Source organism: Accipiter gentilis, chromosome 28 (genome assembly GCF_929443795.1).
Source record: "Accipiter gentilis chromosome 28, bAccGen1.1, whole genome shotgun sequence".
NCBI classification, from domain to species: Eukaryota; Metazoa; Chordata; class Aves; order Accipitriformes; family Accipitridae; genus Astur; species Astur gentilis.
In genome coordinates this window covers 4,412,930-4,437,790 of record NC_064907.1, presented here as the reverse complement: position 1 = coordinate 4,437,790, position 24,861 = coordinate 4,412,930, and the positions used below count along the sequence as shown (strand labels likewise).

At 42.3% G+C, this 24,861-nt stretch overlaps 2 protein-coding genes across 2 annotated transcripts in view; one reads left to right on the top strand and one right to left on the bottom strand.

The window, feature by feature from the left end:
• The first annotated feature begins 1,073 nt into the window (after positions 1-1,073).
• Positions 1,074-9,113, top strand: LOC126051529 (saccharopine dehydrogenase-like oxidoreductase). The gene is made up of 9 exons (XM_049830855.1): positions 1,074-1,202; positions 2,757-2,806; positions 4,419-4,549; positions 5,095-5,212; positions 6,380-6,508; positions 6,576-6,632; positions 7,174-7,285; positions 8,125-8,206; positions 8,922-9,113. The coding sequence occupies exons 1-9, from the start codon at positions 1,085-1,087 to the stop codon at positions 9,025-9,027; spliced, it is 903 nt and encodes a 300-aa protein (XP_049686812.1). The 5' UTR covers positions 1,074-1,084; the 3' UTR covers positions 9,028-9,113.
• A 2,305-nt stretch (positions 9,114-11,418) lies between these two features.
• Positions 11,419-24,861, bottom strand: part of LOC126051512 (protein ELYS-like) — a 45,004-nt gene continuing 31,561 nt past the window's right edge. The window contains exons 26-33 of the mRNA XM_049830827.1: positions 24,727-24,753; positions 22,807-23,004; positions 21,298-21,495; positions 19,601-20,007; positions 17,655-17,760; positions 16,613-16,700; positions 15,888-16,072; positions 11,419-13,204 (exon numbers count right to left, since the gene is read on the bottom strand). Coding sequence (XP_049686784.1) covers positions 11,447-13,204; positions 15,888-16,072; positions 16,613-16,700; positions 17,655-17,760; positions 19,601-20,007; positions 21,298-21,495; positions 22,807-23,004; positions 24,727-24,753 — 2,967 coding nt within the window. The 3' untranslated portion in view covers positions 11,419-11,446. The remainder of the gene's footprint in view (positions 13,205-15,887; positions 16,073-16,612; positions 16,701-17,654; positions 17,761-19,600; positions 20,008-21,297; positions 21,496-22,806; positions 23,005-24,726; positions 24,754-24,861) is intronic.

Below are 24,861 nucleotides of genomic sequence, written 5' to 3'. Positions count from 1 at the left end.
TGAAGCTCTTCTGCTCCCAACAGTCGGCTTCCTTCAGTGCTTGTATTGAGGCTGAAAGTGGGCCCTGTTCTAAGTTCTTGGCCCCTTTAAAACTTTCGGTGGCGATACTTGCAGCGCGCTTGGAGGGGATCAAAGTACAAGAGCTGGAAGTTGGGTCGTGACGACGTCTTGGAAATTGGGGGTACTTAAGTAGAGAATATGCTGATAACAGGAGCGCAAAAAGCATACCTTGAGATTAGACACATTGAGTTGGCCTTGGTGGTCTTACCTTTGGAGAGAAACAGGGTGCAGCAGTCTGTGCAGCAAACTGCATCATCAGTGATGAAGGTTGTTGTGCTGCTCCTTCTCCCGAGCCCCCCAAAACCCACAAGTACTATTACATTTTGGCCCCACGTAGCAAACCCAGTACCCACCAAGGGCTTACTTCTCTTGTGGGTGGCTCTGTCAGATGAAGCACGCTGGGTGAGTTGTGGTGGGTGGGTTTTATTTTTTGTTACGTGGGGTGGTCTTTCCTTCTATAGTGTAGATTCTTTGGAGAGCCTGTGGTAGAAGCTGGTGTTGAAAACGGTGCGAGCCGCATTGACGTCTGTGGAGAACCCCAGGTACGTGACCGTAGAAAAATGCTACCTTCTATCAAAGAGCTGTTAAAGGGGTATTTGTGTAGTATTTTTCCGCTAACGTTGCTGAGCGTGAAGACAAATTTTGCCTCCTGCTCTGCTGGTTTACGATGCATTACTTGTTTTTAAGTACATTAATGTGTATTAGTTGGATAGTTTTCTTACTTGGAGACAAGAGCCTCTCGGGTTCTCTCTGGAAATCCAAAATGCTTGAGTTCTGCTTCGAGTCTGGGTTGTGATTCTACATGGGAATTTTGTGCAGGCCACCTTTCTTTGCACTGCTGTGATACTTTCATGCCGTAAAACAGGAGTAGCATGTATCTGTCTTAAAGATGCTTGTAAGTGTTTTGAAGTATGCGGGGTGCTGTGATAAGACAGTAAAGCGCTGATGGCTCATATTGGGTGTGGCCGAGTACAGAGTTCTGCTTAAAATACTTGTTCTGACTGTGTTTTAGTTTCTGGAAGGAATGTGCCCGAAATACAACGAAAAAGCTGCGGAAAAGGGAGCGTATGTCATTGGAAGCTGTGGCTTTGACTCTATACCAGCTGATATGGGAGTACTGTACACCAGAGACAAGTTGAAAGGTGACTTATTTAAGTGTGACCTTATGCGGAAAAAGAAGTGCAGACCATGCTTTCATCTGGCTTCCCAAAGCAGCAATGCTTATGTGGAGACTCCTTCAGTCTCTCTTTTTGCCTGCCTTTACCAGCTGATCAGTTTCGACCAAACCTGGTAAATAAAAATTGAGAAGTAAATCATATTCCCATTAGCTTGGAGAAGATTGGTCATTAGGTGAAGGAGGGATTCAAGGTAATGCTGCTCGCTGAGAGAACAGAACCTGCAGCTGTCAGCAGCAGGCTGTTGAGCCAGGCTGTGGACATCCCTAGGCAAGGCTCAGCGCACTGCCCCTTGTGCAGTGCGGATCTTGTAGGGAAAAGACAGTGGGGACAGGAAGGCTGCGGGAGAGGGATTGGAAATTAGTGGGTGATCCGGTTTCCTAGGTTTTCTTTCTCTACTGGAAGCCCTGAGAAGCCATTGTCTGAGTGTAAGTAGACAGCCAGTGCCGTGCCGTGCCTTTGTCTTAAAGAGCAGCCAGACAGTAACTGAAAGAGGATAAATATATTTGAGGGAAGATGCGAGATGATTCCATTCTGTGCAAATAGTACTTGCTCCCAATCTCAAATGCGGATACTTCGTTCGTCAGGTCTGACTTGCAGTCGGAAGGGCTGATGAAAGCATCCGAATGTTTTGCTTTTATGTACCGTTAGAAGTGCTATGAAGTGGGATTGCTTTACGTTGGAGCGTGTCATCAGCTTTCAGTTTAATAAAACTCAATCTGGATCTGATTGAAGGGAGAGGAGAGGCGTGGAAATGAGGATCTGGTTGTTCGCGGGGTTATAATTTGATGTCTGATACTTGATTTGAATAAAGATGTCTTTTATATCTTCCTGTTTGGCCTTTAGGGTATTACCAGCTGTCTGTCCAGTTGCTTGCTATATTGACATTTGCCCCCACAAGTACAGTCTTAATGCTCTCAGAAGGAACTGAGCAAAGCAAAACAAAGCGGAATTTGGAGGAGTTGTTTTGTTTTGCTATTCATCACAACTAAGCATGCTTTGCAAAACACAAGCTATGCTAAACTTAAAGGTTTTAGGCTATCTTGTGTGTTTGGAGGTTTGGGGGAGGGGGTTGGGGGGGTGGTTTGTTTGGTTTGGGTTTTTTTGTAGTTAAGGTCTACCAAAATCTGTAAGTCCATCTCAGTTTTCACAGCCTACATCATCCTTAATTTTGAAACTTGGAGGAAAACTGAATATGGCTCTTAATATTCCTTTCCTTTTTTTTTTTTGGTGTGGATTATTTTTATTATGTCATTAAGTAGATAAGACAAATGAAAAATGTAGTGAGTAAAGCTAATATTGGTGACCCTTCTTGAAGTACTTTACGTAAGAAGTTTGATACTTGCTAACTAAAAGAGCTGTGGAACTTAATCATAGTTTATTTTACTTTGAGGTAAAGATGTGACTCTGCCTTTTCAACTAACAGTGTCAGTGGCCTGCTGTTTGAGTCTACCAGAGTGTACTCTGGCTTTGTGAACTAATGACTGTATATGCCAAGTCATGTTTTCTCCTCCCTTAAAGGTACCTTAACTGCTGTTGAAAGTTTCCTGAAGGTGAAATCTGGGCCTGAGGTTGGTTGGTTTACGCCTTCTTGGAAACTGAGAGGTATTTGTGGTGACTTCACTGTAGCCCATTAGAATAACTGTTGTTACATTAATTCAGACCAAGGAACAAGCTGGCAGGTCTTTGGTGATGGCTCTAAGAACTTTAGGAGCTAACAGAAGTATGCCGAGCAAACACGCTTTTGTAAGGTTCATTTGCATAGGCTGTCTACCTAAAGTTTGCTGTGTTAAGCCATTTCAGGAAATAATATTTGCAGAGATGTCGGAAGGATTCATACATAAGTAAACTGTAACAGATACATAGTGTGTTGCCAGTAATCCTAGTGTTTGGCTGTTTGGTGGGTTTTTTTGCTTGCTTGTTTGTTTGTTTTGTTCGGGGGGTATGTTTCAAGGTACATGTATTAGCATTACATGCATTAAAGTATGTAATAATTGCAACAAGGTGTGATAATTGTAAGGTCATTATTGAAATACTGCAACGATGACCCAAACCAAGACAGTGTTGGTGCCCAGCAATGGAACATACTGCTTCTCCTGTCCTGTCCTGAGCACCCATATTGCCAGATGGGGCCCAAGTCATAGCCTGTTCTTATGAGCATTGGGAGGAGAGGAGGAAGTGCGTGGATTGGGAGAGTAATATCTGTCTGTTAAAGGACAGGGAATAGTAGTTAATGAGAGTGTATAAATCTGTATGTTGGGTATAAAGGTGGTTTAAGTATGTAGGATAAGTTGTAAGTGCTGGTAAGAAGGGATTTAGTAACGAGAATTAAATACAATGGGGCAGTTTTTTATATATATAGAAAAATAAATATAAAATCTTCTCTGTATTAACTTCCGTGGGACCTGAGCATGACACAAATGGTATGGCGTAAGGGGTGGAGATTGCATTGGGTCTGGCTGAGATGGAGTTAATTTTCCCCGTAGCAGCCCTCATCGTGCTGTGCTCTGTACTGGTGCTAGAAAGGTGCTGATAACACACCAGCGTTCTGGCTGCTGCTAAGCAGTGCTCGCACAGCATCAAGGCTGGCTCTCCAATATTTCCCCCCGCCCTCACCCAGTAGTCTGGGGGTGGGCAAGATTCTGGGAGGGGACACAGCCAGGGTAGTGACCCAAACTGACGAAAGGCGTATTCCGTACCATATGATGTCTGCTCGGTGATAAAAGCTACGAGAAAGGAGGAGGGGTGGGGGGCATGTGTTAGTACAAGGTTTGCCTCCTGGAGCAACTGCTCTGTGTCCTGAAGCCCTGCTTCCCGGGAAGTGGCTGGACATCGCCTGCTGATGGGAAGTAGAGAATAAAGCTTTTGTTTTCCTTTGCTTCTGCATGCGGCCTTTGCTTTTGCTTTAGTAAACCGCCTTGATCTTGACCTATGAGGGGTTTTTTCCCATATGATTTTCTCCTCTCCCTGTCCTACTGAGGAGGGAAGTGATAGAGCGGCTTGGTGGGCACCTGGCATTCAGCCAAGGTCAATCCACCGCATTTCAATGTACTTTTATGCGTGTAATCGTAATACATCTATGTAATAATGTGTAATATATGTAATAATTGTAAGGTCATTATTAAAATAATACATGAAACCTTCAGATGCTGAATTAACTACGGTTTCATGGTATGTTGCCAGGGCTCTTGTGCACATGATGGGACCTGGAAGTCAGCGGTTTATGGCCTTGCGGATCAAGACAACCTGAGGAAGCTTCGAAAAAAGATAGGATATGCCCCTGTTCCAGTAGTTGGTGCAAAACTTAAAAGCAGGTATAAGAAGCGTAAGACGTGAAACACGCTGTCTTCTAACAGCTCCAGTATTTACTATATAGGTTGGCAACATATTGCTTTCCTAAATACTAAAAAGATGCATTTAGGACTTCAGTGTAATATGAACGGATGGATACTCATCTAGTAGAATTGAAGATAAGCTCAGTTTTACTGATTTCTTCCTATTTTACTGAAAAAAAAGAGAACATGTCCCAGCATTTACGGGCTCTCAAAGTTAACTTGTTCTAAGAGACTTTTGTTGACATGGCAAACTTTTGTGTTTGATTTCAGAAGCGATTGGTAGGAGGAAAAAAGAAATGTGAGGAGAGTATTATTTTGATTATCAAATTCATCCTCGCTGTAGTGCGTGGGATTTTGAGTTGAGCCAGGGATAAATTTGGAATGGTTTGCTTTCAGTGGAAGGAGGTGAAGTCATAGAAATGCTTGAGGAAAAAGCCAGTATGGGTAGGGCTGTTATGATCTGTTTCTTTCAGCACGCGTGAACATGTGAACATTTCTTCTGACTTTCTTTTTTCCATTGGCAGAGGACTGGTGTTTTACAATCAGGAATTCAAAGAGTACTCCATTCGATTCATGGGATCTGATGGTTCCGTTGTGAAACGGTCTCAGTGTTACTTGCACACAGAGTTGCAGGAAACACCTGTAAGTTACTGGTTTTGGTATACTATGTCCTTAGTAGCATTTTCAGCGCATCTTTCCTTTATGTGATAACTGTTCTTAGTGCAGATCTGCGTAGTAGGGCTTCTGCAGTTAGGTAAATAGTAACGAACTGCGATGTGCTTCTGCTTCTGTAAAGAAGGAGGCTGGTGCTGTTGGTCTCCTTTGCAAGCTGTTTGACCTGATGTGGTCCAGGTTCTTCTGGGTGCACGGGCCTCTTTCATACTACTCGATGCTCTGCCTGATGAGCTTGCTTATTGCTGCTAGCATAATAGATACGAGAGTCTCTCGTAGGGTTCTTATGCTATCTGATTTCTGGGCCTGTATTTGTAGGGAATGGAAGCCTTGAGTCACGGAAATATTTGAAAGGTAGGCTTCCTTATTTTGGGGAATGATGAATACGTTAAATTCTGTTCCTGTGCAGAGGCTTTTCTTGTTTTAATCAGTGGAGCTTCTAAAAGCATTGTAATTGTAGTCTGTGCAACTATGGTCAGGTCAGGTCAGTGTAGTAAACATTCTGATAAAGAATTCGTATGCTGCTCATTTGTATCTGGAGACGTCTTTGATGCTTGGGTCTCTGGCGTGCAGAGTAAAGGCAAGGTGAAGCGGTGGTCGTGTTTAGTTTTTGTTTTCCATGGTTTCCTGAGAGGAGACCAGCCCCAACAATGTATAGAACAGCTGTGCAGAATCACAGGCATCAGTTAAGAGATGAAGGTGAGACAGTGCTCTGAAAATATACTTGGAAACTACTCATGAGAAAGGCTTCCCATTGCTATTCCAAAATTCTAAAGGAAGGCGTCAGTTTGTCTTAAACTAAAGCAGTAAGGGGAGGAAAGGAAGATCTTGGGAAAGCAGCCTGGAATTGGATACCAAAATGCACCTTTCTTTAAAGTGTTCCGCTCTTGTTTACCATGCTCGCTCCCTCGCCATTCTGTAGTTACACTGTCTTCTCATAATGAATTACAAAGCGAAGCATTATTCAAAGAGTTGTTTAGAACTAAGACAATTGTCTAAGGCCCGATTTAAACAGCTATCTATTGTATCAAGCAATTGCATCCTAATGTGGGGGTAGATTCATTTTTACAAATGAACTGATGCAAAAATTTAATGTAATTCTATCACTGGAACCGTGGAAACATGGTTTTGCCTCAGGTGCAGTATAGCGCTTATGCGAACATAGGTGGTCTTGGCTCTGTTATCAAGCTGATGTTTGCCGGCATTTTATTTCTTCTTCTTGTGAAGTTTAGCTTTGGAAGAAAACTTCTGTCAAAAGAATTAAGTGTTTGGATATTTTTTTGCCCTCTAGTTTACTGTTGTTTGGTTGGTTTTTTCCCCTGTTCTTATATAGTACCCGGAATTTTTCTCTGCGGGATTCTTCACAAAGAAAGGACCAACCCAGACACAGGTAGCTGACTGTTTTCCATCACAATTATTGAATAGATTTGTTATGATAATGGTGGAATAGTAATCTAGAGTCAGCTGCTTAGTCCCAAAGAAATAATTTCTAAATGCACATTGTGTGTGCCTGTTCAGTTAGCTTTGAATATTTAAATCATCATGCCTTCTGCTATTAGACATCAGAGTATGTGCAACTCATACCAGGAGAAAATGGGTCATGTTGCTGGGTCTGATGTATTTACAGGGATGGCTCACAGCACTCACATCTGTCAACGGTGATGACAGGGGGAGACTGAGTAGTACAAACCCAGGACTGAAAGCCCTGAGAGAATAAATGGACTTTAGGACAGTAACAGTTCCAACAAAGGGGAAGTGATTACAAATTTAGATGAGATTGTACCTTTTAAGCAATAACTCCCAATAACTCTTCTCATATTTACATAGATGATAGTATTTGTGGCATAATAGACACCTGTATTTACTACTTGTGCTTGCCTGATAGAAGTGAGTTACTGTTTTGGTGGCCACGTTTGTCTTGTCCACTACAGATGGATGGAACCTCTTTTACAATGACTTTTTTTGGCGAGGGTTACAGTGAGGGGCAAGACCCCCAGTATGGCAAACCAAATGTCAAGATCTGCACTGAAGTGAAAGGACCAGGTATGTATGTCAGTAGCAGCTTACTGCTTTTGCCTTACATTCCCTACTCAAAAAGAAGTTTATGGTTCCACTGCTACTCACCCTTGAGGAGCGCTTGCAGCATGGACAAAGTCAGCAGCCTTTACAGAGTATTACCTTGGATAGTAGCATTCACAGCCACTTCATTTGCTGCCTTGTCATTCGCTTTCCTTCTGACTTTCCCTGTTCCAATTTTTCATTTTTGCAGAGTAGAGCAGTTAAAGGGAGAGTGCTTTAAGGTTAGTTTTCAGTTGTTGCAGCCTGGACTTACTACTTGTTTATTTCCAGTCCCCTGTGAGTGAACTTAAGCAGATCTGGCATAGTATCATTTCTAGCCATAACATACCTGTGTTCAGGTCATTCCTTTGAGGGGAGGTGACACCTGAAGTCAAGTTTGGAGACAGCAAGAATGTGCATTCAGAAAGGAGTTAATGAAGCATAGCTTCTTTAAATAACTGCTGAATGCAACAGTCTCACAGCAAAAGTCTGAATTTAAGCACAGAATGGGGAAAGCTCTTGCTGTAATGGAGAGCCCTCTCTCACCTGTGAGGTGATCGCTCATGCTTGTTGTGTGGTTATAGGCCTGTAGTTGAAGCAGTATTTGTCCAGATTAGATCTTAAGGACTTCACCAGCTACTTGGGATGGTTACAAGGTAAAAAAGCTGTTCTTAAATGGGGAAGGCTGTTTTTGTTGCCAAAGAGATTATTCTTCAGCACGCTGTGGGTAAGAGCGAGATTACATTCTACATTTCAACACGCTGTACATTGTTTGTTTGGGGTTTTTTGTTTTGGGTTTTTTTGTTTGTTTGTTTGTTTGTCAGAGCCTGGCTATGTTGCTACACCAATTGCAATGGTTCAAGCAGCTGTATCTCTTCTGGAGGATGCAGCTTGTCTGCCTAAACGGTAAGTACTTTCCCATGCAGAACAGCTTGATCTCCCCTAAAACTACTATATGTGTATGTTTCTCTTGGTAACTACAGATCTCATAACCCTGTGGATTTTTGTCTTGCCTCACCCAAATGGCTGTGCAAGGGAGATAACTTCACACACTTTGCTTTTGCTTTATTAAACCACCTTGATCTTGACCTATGAGGGGTTTTTTTCCATAGGATTTTCTCCTCTCCCTGTCCTACTGAGGAGGGAAGTGATAGAGCGGCTTGGTGGGCACCTGGCATTCAGCCAAGGTCAGTCCACCGCATTTCAGTATACTTCTATGCGTGTAATCGTAATACACCTATGTAATAACGTGTAATATATGTAATAATTGTAAGGTCATTATAAAAATAATACGTGAAACCTTCAGATACTGATTCACAGCCATTTACTCTTCATCTGCCTTTCAGTTTGAAAAGATGTAGTCATACGTCTTTAGAAATGCTTTTGCTGCATCTGTTGCATCAGTGTCTGCATTTCCAGTTAATGGAATGGTTTCTCTTGAGTTTGCTGGCTGCAGAAACAAACCTATGAATATAACCAGCTTGCTAAATTCTGCACACGCTCTCCTGTGGGAGAGAGTGGCTTTTTCTTTCTCAGGCAGTGAAATACATCCTTGACTTAAAAAAGGTCTTACTCACTCACTGTACCACTACTGTTTTTCTCTTTTGATTTTCATTAACAGGGGTGGTGTATATTCTCCAGGAGCTGCTTTCTCCAAAACAAAACTGATCGATCGCCTCAACAAACGTGGTGTTGAGTTCTCTGTTATTAGCAAGCCTGAACTCTGAAGTCAAAACATAACTGTATGAACTAACCCCTTTCCTGGGTCTAACTCCAATAAAACTCATTTGGCTGTAAAAGCCTAATCATAAAATGGTTTCAGTGTGCTATTGTTTACAGCAGAAACAGAAGAAAAATGGAGTTAAAAGTTACAGTACTATTTGCTATAGCGAGCAAGCCCATGAAGGGGCTTGAGTTTTAGTTCCCAAGCATATTAAATCAGTGACTTATTGGGTACTAGTTCTAGAATTTTCTTTGATCTCTTCTAGCTAAATTTTAAGCTACTACTTAAGAGAACCACTATGGCATCTGCTTCACAACCAGCCACAGCCTTCTTGCTTGGCCCCAGTCTGCAACTATTAAAAGCAGGCAGGCCCTGGATAACAAGTGCCTTAGCAGATGAAACAACTAGTTACTCCTCATGCCTGTTTGGGAGGGGCGCTATTGCTTTGTGGTGTTCTTGCTTTCAAAGCCCTAGTGCCCATAGTGAAATAAAAGAGTAGTTGTTGTTTCTCAGAGCTTAAGGAACGGTTTTGTCTCTTTTTTCCCCCTGGGTTATTATAGAGACCAGGTGACTCTGTACTGTTGTCATAAGGTATTTTGACTTTCATTCTTACTAGCTTGCCTGTAGTGACTTGCACTAAAATAGAAGAGAAAGCATAAGGAGTAGGGTTTGTCAATGAGACCGTCATCAGCAACACGGCAGTTCTTCTCCCCATGGTGGCCAGCGGTGCCAGGGCTGGGAGGCCTGAGTGGCCCTACAAGCTGGTGGTGGTTCAGGGTTTTTCTGGGTGGGGTGTTTGGTGGTGGTGGTTGTTGGGTTTTTTTTTTTGTTGTAGCTAAGGTCTACCAAAACCTGTTAAGTCCATCTCAGTTTTCACAGTCTACATCGTTCTTTATTTTGAAACGTGGAGGAAAACGGAATATGGCTCTTAATAGTATTTTCCTTTTGGTTGATTACTTGCATTATGTCATTAACTAGATAAGACAAATGAAAACTGTAATGAGTAAAGCTAATATTGGTGACCCTTACTGAAGTACTTTACATAAGAAATTTTCCTCCTAAAGTTCTGAAAATTACTCTTTTGAGATAGAAAAATCTCTTCATCTCCCACAGCTGCATCACATTCACCATCTCTATTACCAGGCAAATCCCATGCAACTGTTGCTCTGTAGTATCACAGCTGTATTGAAGATTGAGATCACAACTATTCTGTTCAGGTAGGCAAAGCCAAAGAGAACAGCACCAAGAAGATTGGTCAGTTATGTCCTTACATGAGAAGAGTCTGATGGCAGTGAATGGAAAGACCGTTTAAGACAAGTAGAATTCCTACAAAAAGCCATCACTGAATTTGACAGAGACTGAGATCGCTTAACTGGCATCACTTACGTTGTCATTCCCTTAAATGGATTAAGAAACATACACATTCTTGCTTGTGGGCATGCAAGTCAAACTCCACAGAGCCATTGAGCACTTAAATAATGAGACGGTTAAGCTACAAATTGCATCTCTAAGGGCTTAAGTATATTGAGAAGTCCAATGTTAACTTACTTTGTTCCCTGCAATAAACACGAGTGTATTTCAGAAAGCTATGGGACAATGTGCGTACTGCAGTTAACTTAGAACTAAACTTCCCCTCTTCAAGACTGTTCCCAACGTCCTGCTTCCAGAAGGATTCTACATATGTTTGTGCTGTTGGTGCTCATAGAAATCGCACACCTACCTCCTCACCTTTCTCTCTCTGTGTATTGAAGTTGCAGTCGTAGTACCAAAATACAAGCAATCAGTCATTCACTAAGAATTCACGATTTAGGCTGGATTGAAACCAAGTTCAACAGCAACGCGCACCACACCAATGACTGCTGTGGGATAAGCCTGCTCTTGGACCTTGCCAGGTCAGAGTCACAGCCAAGGAGTGAGTGACCTGAACGAACAAGCCACATCAGTGACTGTAACTTGCATTTTTCCCTCTGCCTCACAGATTGGTCATCCACACAGCACAGTGCATTGGAAAATGCATTGCATTTTAGGAACAGCTTTAATTCAAAAGGAACCGCGGTACATTTATCTCCAGGCTTATCAAAGAGACTCATGATCTTGACTGCTTTGGTGAAAAAAAGCATTCCTGGAATGGAAACCTGGAAGTTTTGCATAGAAGACAAAAGTACAAACAGAATAGGAAACAAATGCTGTCTTATTACTTGAAATCCTATTCTCTCTTCATATTTTCAGATTGGCCTAGACTAATAGGTTACAAGCATTGCCTAACAACTCACAAGAAACTATGGGCCGGTTTCTGCCTGTAGCTTGTTTTTTTCCCCACCAGAAATCAACACCTAGGCTATTTCTGATTAGTTACATGGGAACCGATGAATTTCCAGCAAATAAATGTATTGCACTGACAACCCTGAGAGTTATCTGCGCCTTTATTTACACACTAGGCATGTTCTTGTAATACGATCCATTACAGATCTTATTATTGCAGCACATTTTGATGGGTTTCTCTCTTCTAGCATCAAAGGACTGCCAGCAGGTCCTTGGGGGAAGGCCTCCTCCCCTGTGCTCTCCTCCAATACTAATCGTCTCTTTCTGCCCCGACGTCCTGTTCCTACTGTAGTCCTGGGTGTGCTTGATTCCTCGTTTGGCTGGGCAGCTCTTTGCTCAGGAGCATCCGTTTTTTCTAGTTTAGCATGTGGGACTCCTCTTATTCTTCTCTCAGGAGTATCAAGGATTCCCACTTTCCCACCTGCACACATGTCTTCCTGAGCAGAGAGAGATTCTGTGTCTGCCAGGAGATTTTGTGCCTGCTTCCTGGCCCTTCTTCCCGGAGTGACGGGAAGTTTGAATTCTGTTTGAGGAAGCGATGATTTAGACAGATCAAGGTCAGAATTTTCTGAATCTTCTGATGAACTCATCTTTCTTCTTCTGCCTCTTTTAGCTGGCACCGGTAAAAGGTGTTGCGCACTAGGCTGCACCTCTTGATCCTTGACAATATTTTGCATAAATTGTAAATTAACGCTTTTCAGTTTTCTTGTACTTCTGCTGGGACTGACTGACGTTTTTATCTTATGACCAGTGTCAATCTGGCCAGTGTCTTGACCTCCTGCTGAACTTTTCCCTCCTCTAGTCCTTTGGGAAGTAGCAGAAGCGATAATGCTACCTTCAGCAAGAGAAGTTTCCTCATTAGCCTCTCCCAAGAGTTCAGCTGCAGCTTCCTTCGCTCTCCTTAATCTTCTTCTTGGAGTAGCGGCTACGGACTGTGTAGGGAGGGACAATGTTTGTCCATCAGAAAGACTGCTTTCTACTTTTTCTGCAGTACTTGGTTTAGGCTTCCTGCCTTTCCTAGGAGTAACAGGTATCACAAGCATTTGCTCCTCTTGAGCATTTTCTTCTGTTTGAAGACTAGAAGTCTCAGGCGCTTCTTTTGTTTGCCTGGTATTTCTCCTAGGAGACAGTGCAAACAGACCTGGTTTGCCTGTCTTCAGTAGCTGCTGAGTGCCTGCCGATGGAGCACTTAGACTTCTACTCAGCTGTCCCCTTGTACGTGTTCTAGGAGCGATGCCGTGCTCTACTTGACGTACGCTGGTTTCGTCTTCCACTCCTTCTGGCACAGTTCTTAAGGGAGCTTTTGCCTTCTGGAATCCAGTTACCTTTTTACCTGTGGTTTCATGAATAGATTGTTCTACAACTTCAGGTGTAAACTCTTCACTTCTTGTGTCTTTGATTGCATCCAGTAAGTTCTCAGCAATAGCTGCCTTAATGGGTTCAGGCACATACGGGAGCGACTCTGCCATATTTTGAGATGCCTGATCACTAGTTACAGTGGACACCGAGTTGGTAACATGTTCTTGGGTTTCAGTATTTCCTAAACTGTTGACAGGTTTTTCCTCTGTTGTTGTGCCAGCTGCTTTAGAAGCATCTACTAATGTAGGGTCTCCCACCTCTGCTTCACCTTCTTCTCCTTCCAAGACTAAAGTAGAATTACTCTGAGATGGAAAAAGCTCTCCATCTCCCTCAGCTGCATCACATTCACCATCTCTGTTATCAGGCAAATGACACGCAAGCTGTTGCTCTGTCGTATCATAGCTGTACTGAAGATTGCCTGAGGGATGTAGTTCACTATATGGTGATGTTTCAGGTGCTGCTTCCGAGGCTTGTGCCTTAACCGCACCATCTTCAATAACCTGAAGTTAAAAAATGTCTCTTAATGCATTATCAGTTACCAAACAGACTAACTTCAGGCTGAGCTAGATGAAGCTGAGGACAGTGAAATGCTGCTTTTCCTTTCAGATCGCCACCAAACGTAAAGTTAGAAACATACAAGGTACTCTCTACTACAGATAAAAGTTTATGCGTCTAAGGGACAGAGAACAGAGTATTCCGTGTATACAATCACATGCTCCATTTCTGATACTTCTGTTCCTGACTAACGATTTGCCACCCCCCGTGAACAAAGTGAGCAGTTTTACAATACAAGCTGTATACCCAGCTGGCAGCAATCATCACATTGCAGTACTTTCCGGACTGACTACAAATCCACACAGAGTGACCGACTCTGCATCTAACGAACGGGGCAAAGTACAACGATGTCCCCCAAGCTTAAAGTTTCGGTCATCATAGTTGTCACCGCAACACTTGTAGTCAAACTGGCCAGGTATCACATTGCACAACTCAACACCGCACTTTAAGGAATCACTTGGATTGCAGGAGACAACACATAGATTCTAAATACCTCCCTCTCAGCCTTTGTAGCTCCCCATACTGAGCAATTATTCTCTCCTGCTAGAGCCACATGAGACACTCAAGCTTTTATGTTGAGAACAAAAAAGTTGCTAAAGCATCATCTTTTATCGTATTCTTAAACAGTTGTTCAACCCTAAACAAGACCCGAACGACATGCAGGAGACCTCGCATAGGACCATGCTGGTTTCAGCAGCCCAAGGATATGCAAATTTTCAAAGTCCTCAAACACTATTGTAATTAGCCTGGCAGAGAAGGGGAAGATGCGGGCAGATTTCTCCTCCCTAGGCTGGCTCCCCAAGGAGAAAAGGTAAACAGTGTAATCATTAACAGTCTCCAGGCGATGGCACCCCAAGTACGGAGATGCCCCCCATAGGCGGGCTCGCCGAGGAAAAAAGCTAAAAGCTGTAATTACTAATAGTTGCTGATGGATGGCTCCCGAAGTACGAAGGTGACGGCAATACCGAGTACAAGTACCAGACTAGTTTCACGACCACCAGCAACTCTACCCTGTCATAAGCCGGCGTTACAAAGTACAACAACAGGGCAACTCCAGCCCGGTTCCCACCGGCCATTAACAGCACGGCAGGGAGCACAGACCGCAAGCGAGGTATTAGCGCAAATTTGAGAACAAGTGCATGTAGTTGTGCAACACGCATCTAGCAACGTGCCACGCTTCAAAGCTAAATTCGAGAAACACTAGTCATAGAATTGTAGAATTGTAGAATCATTTAGGTTGGAAAAGACCTTCAAGATCATCGAGTCCAACCATTAACCATGCCCACTAAACCATGTCCTGAAGTACCCTGTCCACTCGCTTTTTGAATATCTCCAGGGATGGTGACTCAACCACTTCCCTGGGCAGCACATTTCAATGTTTGACAACCCTCTCAGTCTGCATAAACTTTCCTTTTATGCTTATAAATCTACGACCAAGACAGTAGGAAGTAGTTTGTCCTAAATTCAGTGAAGGTAGACAAGCCAAAAAGACACCTTTACGTATAGCTCAGTAAGAACCAGTCGTAACGAAAGCAGGAAAACCTTCACTCTACTGCTACAGGAATGACTGCAGCAGCTTTGTGACCGTCTCACATGCCGGCTCCCTTCTTCCCATCACAAATTTTCCATTTACTCCCATAAGTGCGTGATTTATGTATTCCCAAGTCTATAATCATCTTCTCTAGAGCATTGTCCTAAACCCCAAAGCCGAGACGAGCTACGCAAGCGACTGCCTATTCAACTTCATCTGAAATCTGGGACACCGAAAAGCATCTTCTGTTGCTTGAGACCAATCTAGTTGTGCTACGCCTACCTTTCGGTTTGTATTTCACTCTAACTATTACTAATTCCTGTGAGTACAACCCCACAGGAAATCGACAGCATACTCTATATGCTACTTAGAGGACATCCACAACGAATCCAAATCACTCCTCGGCCCCAGCAGAAGTGAGAACAATGGGGACAACCTGCGACAACTGAGGAATCTCTGGCTCTGATTTTCAGCCCTTGTGAACAACCTTTTAAAATTCATATTTTACAAAGTTGAGATGTTAAAACCCCCACATTTTCACACACACACAAAAAGAGTTTTAGGTAGCTGGAAATATCTTGACACTGAAATTAACTCATTACTGGGAATTCTCTTTATGTTAATAAGGAACAAATAGCAAAGGACCTAAGCACCCAAATCATTCTGAAAATGAGTTTGGTTCCCACGTCATTTTGTCATTTGGTAAACGGCCTCCGGTATTGAAACGCTGCGCTCCCCAGCTTTTCTTCTGGTCTTTAACATTAAAACTATTTCTTTTTTTAAGTCAAATAAGAAACATTTACAGTCTAGCAAACCAAATGAAGGCACGGTGATTTTAAAGAATATTTAGGTGGGTTTTGGCACTCCTACAGCTCTCAAAGGCCCAAGTCTTGGCAGGTTCTATTCTGTGTTCTAGGTACAGCAAATGCATAGGAGAAAAACCTATCTGCCCTTACCCAACGAGGTTTGGACTTGTGTTACCCAGCTAAAGAAACTGAGACGGTTTTGCGTGCCTTCTAATTGTCAGTTAGACAGGACTGTCCTCAATTTGCAAGGTGTTTTCTCTTTTGTAGAAAATGGGAAAATAGTTTACTTACATTAATTTCCTCAGTTTTAGGAAGATTGTTACAAACAGTTACCTCTTCCTGTGGAAAAGGAACGTTTCCTTCATCTTCAGCTGCTTCTGGGTTACGTTCTTCAGGTAAATCCACACACTTCCCCTCAAGGCAATTTTCTGCATGAGTACTGACCACATCCTCGCTGTCAAGGGTACGTATCACAGCTGGAAGAGATTTATATGATTTTAACTTAACTGCTCTACAAATGAGATGCGTTTAAGCAACAGGAAGTAACAGAGGGAGCAGGAGCCAAGAATACAGTTCTCCATCCTGCCACATACATCGGGCTTTCCCCAAACGCTAGAAACCAGAACCATCTACCTGGTAGCTAGTTATTCTTCACAGCCGGAATAGTGAGGGATGCATCATCTTTCAAAATAGTAACTCAAGCAGCAGATCCCATAGCACACAAATTAGTAGTGGTGTACAACACCGAAATAAACACTGATCTCTCCTTCTAATATTTTACATTCTACCAGTGTTCTCAGTACCTTTATCCAGAACAGGAACATTGGCTATGCATTTTCTACAAGGACTTTCTCTGAGGAGGGTATTCTTCCCTCTACGGTTTAATGAAAGGTAGCAGTAACATGCTAGTACTACTTCAGTCTGAGACGCCTGTAGCGCTATGGCAAACTGCACGTTTTACTTGAGGCGTTCAGCTACCTTAACTCACATAACATCTCCCACATACTGTTACGTACATTCACCCTCTGCCTGCAGGGATTCAGAAAGCTGTGGGTTTGTTGCAGCTGGTATGGCTTTTTCTGCTGATGAAGAGGACATTTTGGACTCCTGCTGGTTTGCTTCACTGCATGAACAGAAAGAGAGAAATCCATCATAAAGCTTCAAAACAATCCTTGAAGAGCTTTACAAATTACTTTCTCACTGTAAAGTCTTCAAGTTTCCAAACAGAAAAAAAATTAAGAAAAATTAGAAATTCCTTTACCAACACATCGACATTCAATTCCCGACTCATCTTGTGCAACGAATCAAGTACTTAACATTCTTCCCAGCTATCTCACACTGGATAATAACATAACAACAGAGTTGTATTAAAGAATAATATATTATTTGTCTTCTGTAGAAAGAGTGCAGCTGCCATACTCGAGGTCTAGAAGCAACTGAACAAAAGTGTGTGCCACTGTAAGTTACCACGTGAAATTAAGGGTTATTTCATCGCTAACGTCTCTCACTAAGCAGTTGCAGCTTTTCAAGTACCTGGTGAGAAAACTGCTTCCCTTTCCAGAAACAAATAGATGCTAATTGACCACACACAGAAAATAGAAATTAAGTGTATAAAATACTGCCAGAAAGTATTCAAGCCGCACAATAAACCCACTAAAGTTACAGGAATCTCAGGTGTAATTTTCACCGACATAACATTCCGACAAAAGCAGGGCTTCTCTTCACAGTATCTGCTTAGTAGCCCCCTCAAACTGTAGAAAGGTGCGTACAGCCTGCTGAATGAAGTCCTCAGCCCACTACTTTGGGGTCTGCAATGATTTGAGAAAAAAGGCTCAAAGTGACAGCTCGTCAATTTCACTTCTATTCACACCACATTAGTTCTGTCCACAGACAGAAAGGGACAGGAAACCTGTTGTATTTAAGAACACAGGACAGAACCAATACCAGCTCAAAAATCATAGTTTTCAAACACAGGAAAGCCAGCAGTCACACGTTGTGTGAACCTAAAGGTGTCTCGATTTCATAAACTTACCCTTCACTTGCAGTCCCAGAAGTAGCAGCCTCAGCAGCTTGAAACAACCATTTACCATCCTCAGGAAGGGTAAGACGTTCAGCATTTGATTCTTCCACAAATCCTACAAAAACAGACAGATGGGTGACTTCCCTGTTGCACGTAACATCATTTCTTTTAAAATGCTCATATGATTTTCAAGAGAGCTGTAACGCATTTCACCTAGGATGGTGACCTAACAAAATAACGCTACCAAGACTTCAAATGCACAGAAGGTCTGAATTCTTCTTTCCAGTAAAAGAAGAAGTCTGACGCGTAATTTCCGTCAAGAAAACAGCATGGCCATTGACATTCTGTTTACAAACTCAACTTGATATGTTACTGACCTAATACATAAAAACCTCAGGAAACATCCCTCCTTCTTAAAATCGGGTCATAAGTTTTTCTTATTTCTCTTTGGATATTTAACTCATCCCAGCAATGCTTCTTTCCTCTCTTGATTTCGTTTGCCCTCTTCTACAAGAATGCATCTAAGGTCGTCTCCCGTTCTTTTCTCTAGCGATTGACTGGTGCTGTTGAAACCCAACTGCTTGCTAGCCTGTTTTTCTCTCAACAGGCCAAATTTTAGAAACACCCTCCTCCTTTTCTTCTTTGTTTCTGCCGTCTGCTTCCTCCAGATCCAACAATTACCTTTGCAGACAGTACGCAGGACTGGGATAATTTTGCTAGCTCAGGCCAAACAAGAGCTATACTGACTGCCCTCTAACGCTTCCAGAGTACTGAAATTGTACAGAACTCTTTGTACCATAGTCCGGCAATGACAAACTTTCTTCATAAGGTTATTCTTTAATGATTAGGACCTCATCATTGTTTTTAAGGAAAAGCACCCTTGATTTCTTGTCCAAACACAGGGCAGCTAAAATCAGACAGGCAAATGTTTTGACCTGTCTTACTAGAAACACTCAGACCTGGAGAACCCCAGGTCTGAATTCCCATATACACGGAGCCCCTGTCTGGGCACTCCTCTTATTGAAAAAGAAGAGGAGCTGAGGAACTTCAGGAGCAGCAGTCACTCTCCAGGATCCTCCAGAATCATCTCGGGCTTAGGACTGAATCAGGCTGCATATGATGCACTGATACCGGAGTACACGCTCCCCACTACAAACTGTTTCGAGACCTCGGACGCAGAACTCCGACACTTGCATACCTCTCCCAGGAATAGCAAACTTCTGTTATAAGGAGCTGAGCGGACTGAGCTCTGTTTGTCCAATCCTGACTGTAGCTGTGTTTACACATCTTCTCCCTGTTCCTGCACTACTGTCATTCCCAGCTCTTCATCACTGCTCACCACCTAGTGAGTGACATCTCTTCTAACCTGCCAGCAGACCTGCTCATATGAACACATCCTCAGCAGCCGCACTGGCTTGAATGAGTTGAATTGAGGAGAATTACCAAAGACCAGCTGAAATAGGTTTGGAAAAGGCTGCATAAGCTGTTGAGCCAGCAAAAGGAGCAAGCATAGCTGTAATGAGAAGCAGATACACAAGCAGACTCACTTCCCAAAGAAAACTATTTAACTGAGCACTAACGAGGGGGGTAAAAAAACAAAAGAACAACAAAAAATTACCTATCTAGTCAAAGCACACCATACGCTAAATCTGCTGTAAAAAAACCTGCAGCCTACAGAAGCACCCCTAAAACAGAACCAGAAGCCTAAGTTTTCAACTTGTACCCCTCTCAAAACTCCCACAAGTCACTGCTGCCTCTCCGCTGCAATTACACACAAGAAGTGCCCGCCAAAAGCAGTATACATTCAGAATGTCCACGAGACCTAAAAAAGGACTCAAAACACAGTGGCAAGTTTAAAAGCCTAGGACAAGGAAGTGCCTGGGACATTTGTGAATGCTCATCATGGACTGTTGCACCCATCCGTAATTTAGCCTTTTGAAGTCATCCGAGAAATGCAGAAGCTTAGGTTATCATACCAGGAAACATACCAGCTGCTTTTCTTAGTTCTGATGAATCTGGTTGTTCCATCGGGAAGGGTTTCTCTTCAACTATTTCACTGTCTTCCTCCTTCTCCAGTTCTTCAAAATCGGCAGTTTCTTCAGTGGAAGAATTAGCTGGATTAACAGCTATAAAGATGACTTCATCTTCAAAATCGCCAGGTGATTTTGCATCATGATACTCCAAAGCAGCTTGGTCTGACCTGGCAGAGAAGTTACTCTTTTCTTTGCTGACATCCATTTTCTCCAAACCATCTCCAGACTCTTCTACTTCAGCACCATCTTCCTTGGGATTGCTCAGAGGAAACAGAGTTGGTTCATCTCTACTTTCCTCCACCACTCCGTGATGATGCTCAGATGAAACTCCAGATGGTGCTTTATTATCTTCCGTCACCTTTATTTTTTAAAAAGAAAGTTCACAATCAAGATCACACATATACTTTTTGTCAAAGCCAGACAAAAAAAGGAACAAATATATACCAATATTTGTCAGTTTTACAAGTGTCACCTCAAGCAAGGTGCTACAAAATTAGTTCTCCTTCTAGCGCTATCTTGGCTTTTAAAGCGGAGTGTAAAAACCAATCACACTGTTGACTGCTTATTGAGTTTCCACAGCCTTGGAGAATTAAGATGAAGTGGGCCTTGTAAGTGCGTGCTTACCCTGTCATCTCAAGGCTGTTCATTGGGTTCACTACTGTGTTTTCAAGAAGAGGGAGCTTTGCATACCTAAAATCGTAACTCCAAGATTTCTCTTTTTTTATGCTTGCCTTTTCAGCTTGTATGCACTACTAACATATTTTAGCGTTCACTATGCCTGTGGCGTGGAACAAGGAAATTAATCCGGCCACGCTGCACTATTACTAAGAACTTCCTACAGGAGAGAGAGCCTCTTCTTACAGTTGAGTAGCTCTTTCTAACAGGCAATAACAGGTACGATAAAAACAGGTTAAGACAATTTGTTAGCACAGGTGCGGAAAGCTCCTACAGGTAGATACTAGCACATGCCCCCATCCGTTTGGTACGTTACTCTGGCAACTCCATGACGAGCTGAATCAGGGAAGCCACCCGACAGAACAAAAGGAGGAGCAGAAGGGGGCAACTTCCAGGTGGACAGACTTCATTTGACAACTATACGAATGCTATCGCTGGTGCAAGGCAAGAAGCAAAACCGAGAACTTTAGGGCTAGAGAAGAGACAGCCATACAGCTCTCTTCATCGGCAGTCTATTTGTACCATAACTTAAGGAAACGCAGTCCTTGCAAAAAGAGAGACTGAAAGTAAATGCAGCTCATGACTTTTGTTGCTTTCAGAGGTGTTTCGTTCACAAAGCTTAACGAACCCAAACAACTGACTCAATCTGTATTCCTTACCTTCCTGCCATACCACCGTTTCGAAAGGTATAGCGGGAAGCTGCACACATGCAATTTGGAACAACCACAGCGCCTAGCGATGCTGGAGTAAAAACCACCAAGGTCCCTGGTATTTGTTATGAATATGTTCCTGCAGGCAGGTGATGTTACAGAAGGTCTAACATAACCTTTTTTGACCAAATTCAAGTCTGCCGTTCTGATTTGCTATTCCAGTTCTCAATATAAGGAGTTTTGGAAAACTTGAAAAAACCTAAATCAAATCACAGTCTGTAAAGCCTTTAACTATAAAGATCACTAACTACAGGCCAGCTTACCCCAACAGTCCATTTTGCATTCAAGTTCTCTTCCCTGAAAGATATTCTGTGCTCCTTTGCTTGTAGAGGAGGAGTAACTGATTGTCCTGGAGATGCAGAAGGAGTTGCTAGGGGTTTAGTGTGAAGGCTGGATCTGAGCATAGACTGAGGAGTAAACGCAGAAAAACCAGAAGCAGCTGTGGCCAAAACTTTAGCTCCCTATGAAAAAAAATAATAATTTAAGACCTGCTAAATCTTCAAAAGAGAAGACTTCACTTGTCAAAAGTATTAGTTCAAATTAAACTGACTTTGTACCAGCAGAGAGGACAAAGATTAGCCTCTGCACTGCTCTTTTTCCAAAGGGACAAAAAACTTAATGGTATAAAAACCATGCGTTTTATGTTTCTTATGACTCTTTTGGCTTCTTTCTTCTTCTTTTTTTTCTTTTTTTATTAATGCAACATAAAATGTTAGTGTTCAAATTAATTTTCTGAAGAAACAAGGATATGGCATCTTCTTGTCTGCAATGCTATCTCCCATCCCAGTAACTTTTGCCATATCTACACTGCTCTTCTAAAAGGCATACAGCTTCAAATGCTACCCCAGATACAGCAACTGAAAACACTGCCATGAGAAATGGCAATCGGCAAAGCAACAGCGATACCTTCTTTCTTCTCTGATTAATCAATCCACGCACTGGACTGAATGAAGTGACACTGCTGTAAACATACCTACACATCTTCATCTAGAAGCATTCAGGTCTCCTTACCTCAGCTCAGAAAAGATTTTACAGTATTGAATGGGTTTAAAAGGAAGAGAATGAAACCAGCTTAACGATATGGACAATAGTTAGTAAGAAGAAAAAGGTTATAATTCAGAGAGATCACTACTATTCTGTTCAGGTAGGCAAAGGCAAAAAGAGCAGCACCAAGAAGATTGATTGGTCAGTTGTTATTTCCTTACATGAGGAGAGTTTGATGGCGGTGAATGGAAAGAGAGTTTAACACAAGCATCAATACGTAGAATCCCTGCTAAAAGCCATCACTGAATTTGACAAGAGACTGACATCGCTTAACTGGCATCCCTTACGTTGTCATTCCCTTAAGTGGATTAAGAAACGGAAGCATATACATTCTTGCTTGTAGGCATGCAAGTCAAACTCCACAGAGCTATTGAGCACTTAAACAATGAGATGGTTAAGCTACAGATTGCATCTCTAAGGATCTATGTGTACTGAGAAGTCCAATTTATAACCTACACTCGTTTTTATTGCATGGAGCAAAGTATTTCACGAAGCTATGGGACAATGTGCGTACGGCAGTTAACTTAGAACTAAACTTTCCCTCTTCAAGACTGTTCCCAACGTCCTGCTTCCAAAAGGATTCTACGTCCAATAACCACACGCATGCTGAAAATATTCAACAGTCTGAATCCAACCGGGTTTGTGTTAAATACTGTGGTGGTTTCATGTGAAACAAAGTTTACAGGCTTTTGCTTCGGTTGGTTGATCCTGTTTTTTAAAACACAAACCTTAACCACAAGAGGTGTCTCCAGTAAATTCAGCTCTGATGCTCCTGAAAAATTCTTTTGTGAGATGGAACCAAGCATATTTGGTTTCAGTGGGCTGGGTGCCATGAATGAAGTAGAAGCGCTGCATGGTGACTGCCAGCTATCACCCTGTGCTGCAGAACTTGAAGGAACAGGACGAACCACCAAATCCAGCGATCTGTGAAGAGACACAATTGAAACTGTGAACATAAATAAATACCTGAAATAAAATCATGCTGCGCTCAAGACATCTGAGGTGATACTTAACAAAGACATTCAAGGAACAAGAAATACAGGTGAACCCTCACTGCTGGGCTGATGTATCAGGCCCATGAACAAGTTACAGGCCTTCTCTTGTTTTTTCATTATTTTGTGACATGTCACACTTAATTTCCTAAATCCCTGCCATCTGAGGCAAGAGTAATGCAATTTTACGTGGCACAAGTGATGTGTAATTCTCATGTCAGAAGAAAATTCCTCTGCATTTCACTGCTGGGGCCACTTCAAATTCTCCACTTAGTTGTGTCCCCAAGCTGACCTTTTCTTTAACAGGTACAAAGCTAAATTTTGTTAACGGGTGTCCCAACAAATGCATCGGGCAGCTCCGCATCAGGGAGAGGACGTGCTATGACTGGTGGTTCTGTAGCTCTAGGCCTAGAATTAGACGGAAAATGTAACTGACTTTCACTCCCCTCAAGTCCAAACGTACCCGAATTCAAGTTTCACCTTGAATATACCACCTCTAGGAAAATCATCTGACAACTGCTAGCTTCTTTTTTGCTCTTTATAATTCTGCCTGGTTTTGAGTAAAAAAAAACAAAACAAAAGGCAGAAACGAAGCAGAAACTGGGCCCAAAGTGGTAAAAGATTACTATTTGATCACACAATCAAGTCTACCAAAACCTGTACACCAACAGCTTGTTGGCAACCATGGTTTTCGTTTCAGCTACCTTAAATTCTGTAAACACATTTACTGTAATGTAAATAGATGTATTTGCACAAATGAGATTATCATAGCAGAAGAACTCTCGCTCCAAGTATTACTTACGATGAATTGATTCTTAAATGTTATATCTTGTAGGTGCAAAAAAGCCAAAGGAAGCTTTATTCAGGTGCCCCTTCCCTCCAAAACACTAACATAATTCAAGTGGATTTCTCTCTCTCTCTCTCTCTCTCTCTCTCTCCAGACACGCAGCTCAAGACTAAACTTTCTTAAAAGGCTGCTTACCTATCACGGCGTGAGCAACTGGTTTTCTGCTCATTTCCTACCCCTACTTCTCCACTTTTGGACAATATATTACTGATGAATGTTGCACTTGTATGCACATTTCCTGCATTTGCTTGTTTTGTTACTGTTGATAACGGCTTTGGTCTTGCGACTGTAAAGCAAGAGGGGAAAAAATATCAGCCTTGTGTGATCAAAGTCGTGGTCAGTTGTCCATTGTATTTCCCTCCCCTAAAAATTACCTTCTCTTGAGACCGATGAAGGCAAGTGGTAAGGCTTGGCTCTCTCTCTGGCCAGCTTCCTTTGAACTCTAGGAAGGATCTTGCCACACTGGTCCAATCTAGAACTTCTGGCAACTGCTCTCTCTCTCAAGCGAGGCTCACCATCATTCTGATGAACAAAAAGCATAAAGCAGGAAGGTAACTGATTACAAGAAGTTCATTGCACACAACTAAAGTATTAGCTCAAATTAAACTGACTTTGTACCAGCAGAGAGGACAAAGATTAGCCTCTGCACTGCTCTTTTTCCAAAGGGACAAAAAACTTAATGGTATAAAAACCATGCGTTTTATGTTTCTTATGACTCTTTTGGCTTCTTTCTTCTTCTTTTTTTTCTTTTTTTATTAATGCAACATAAAATGTTAGTGTTCAAATTAATTTTCTGAAGAAACAAGGATATGGCATCTTCTTGTCTGCAATGCTATCTCCCATCCCAGTAACTTTTGCCATATCTACACTGCTCTTCTAAAAGGCATACAGCTTCAAATGCTACCCCAGATACAGCAACTGAAAACACTGCCATGAGAAATGGC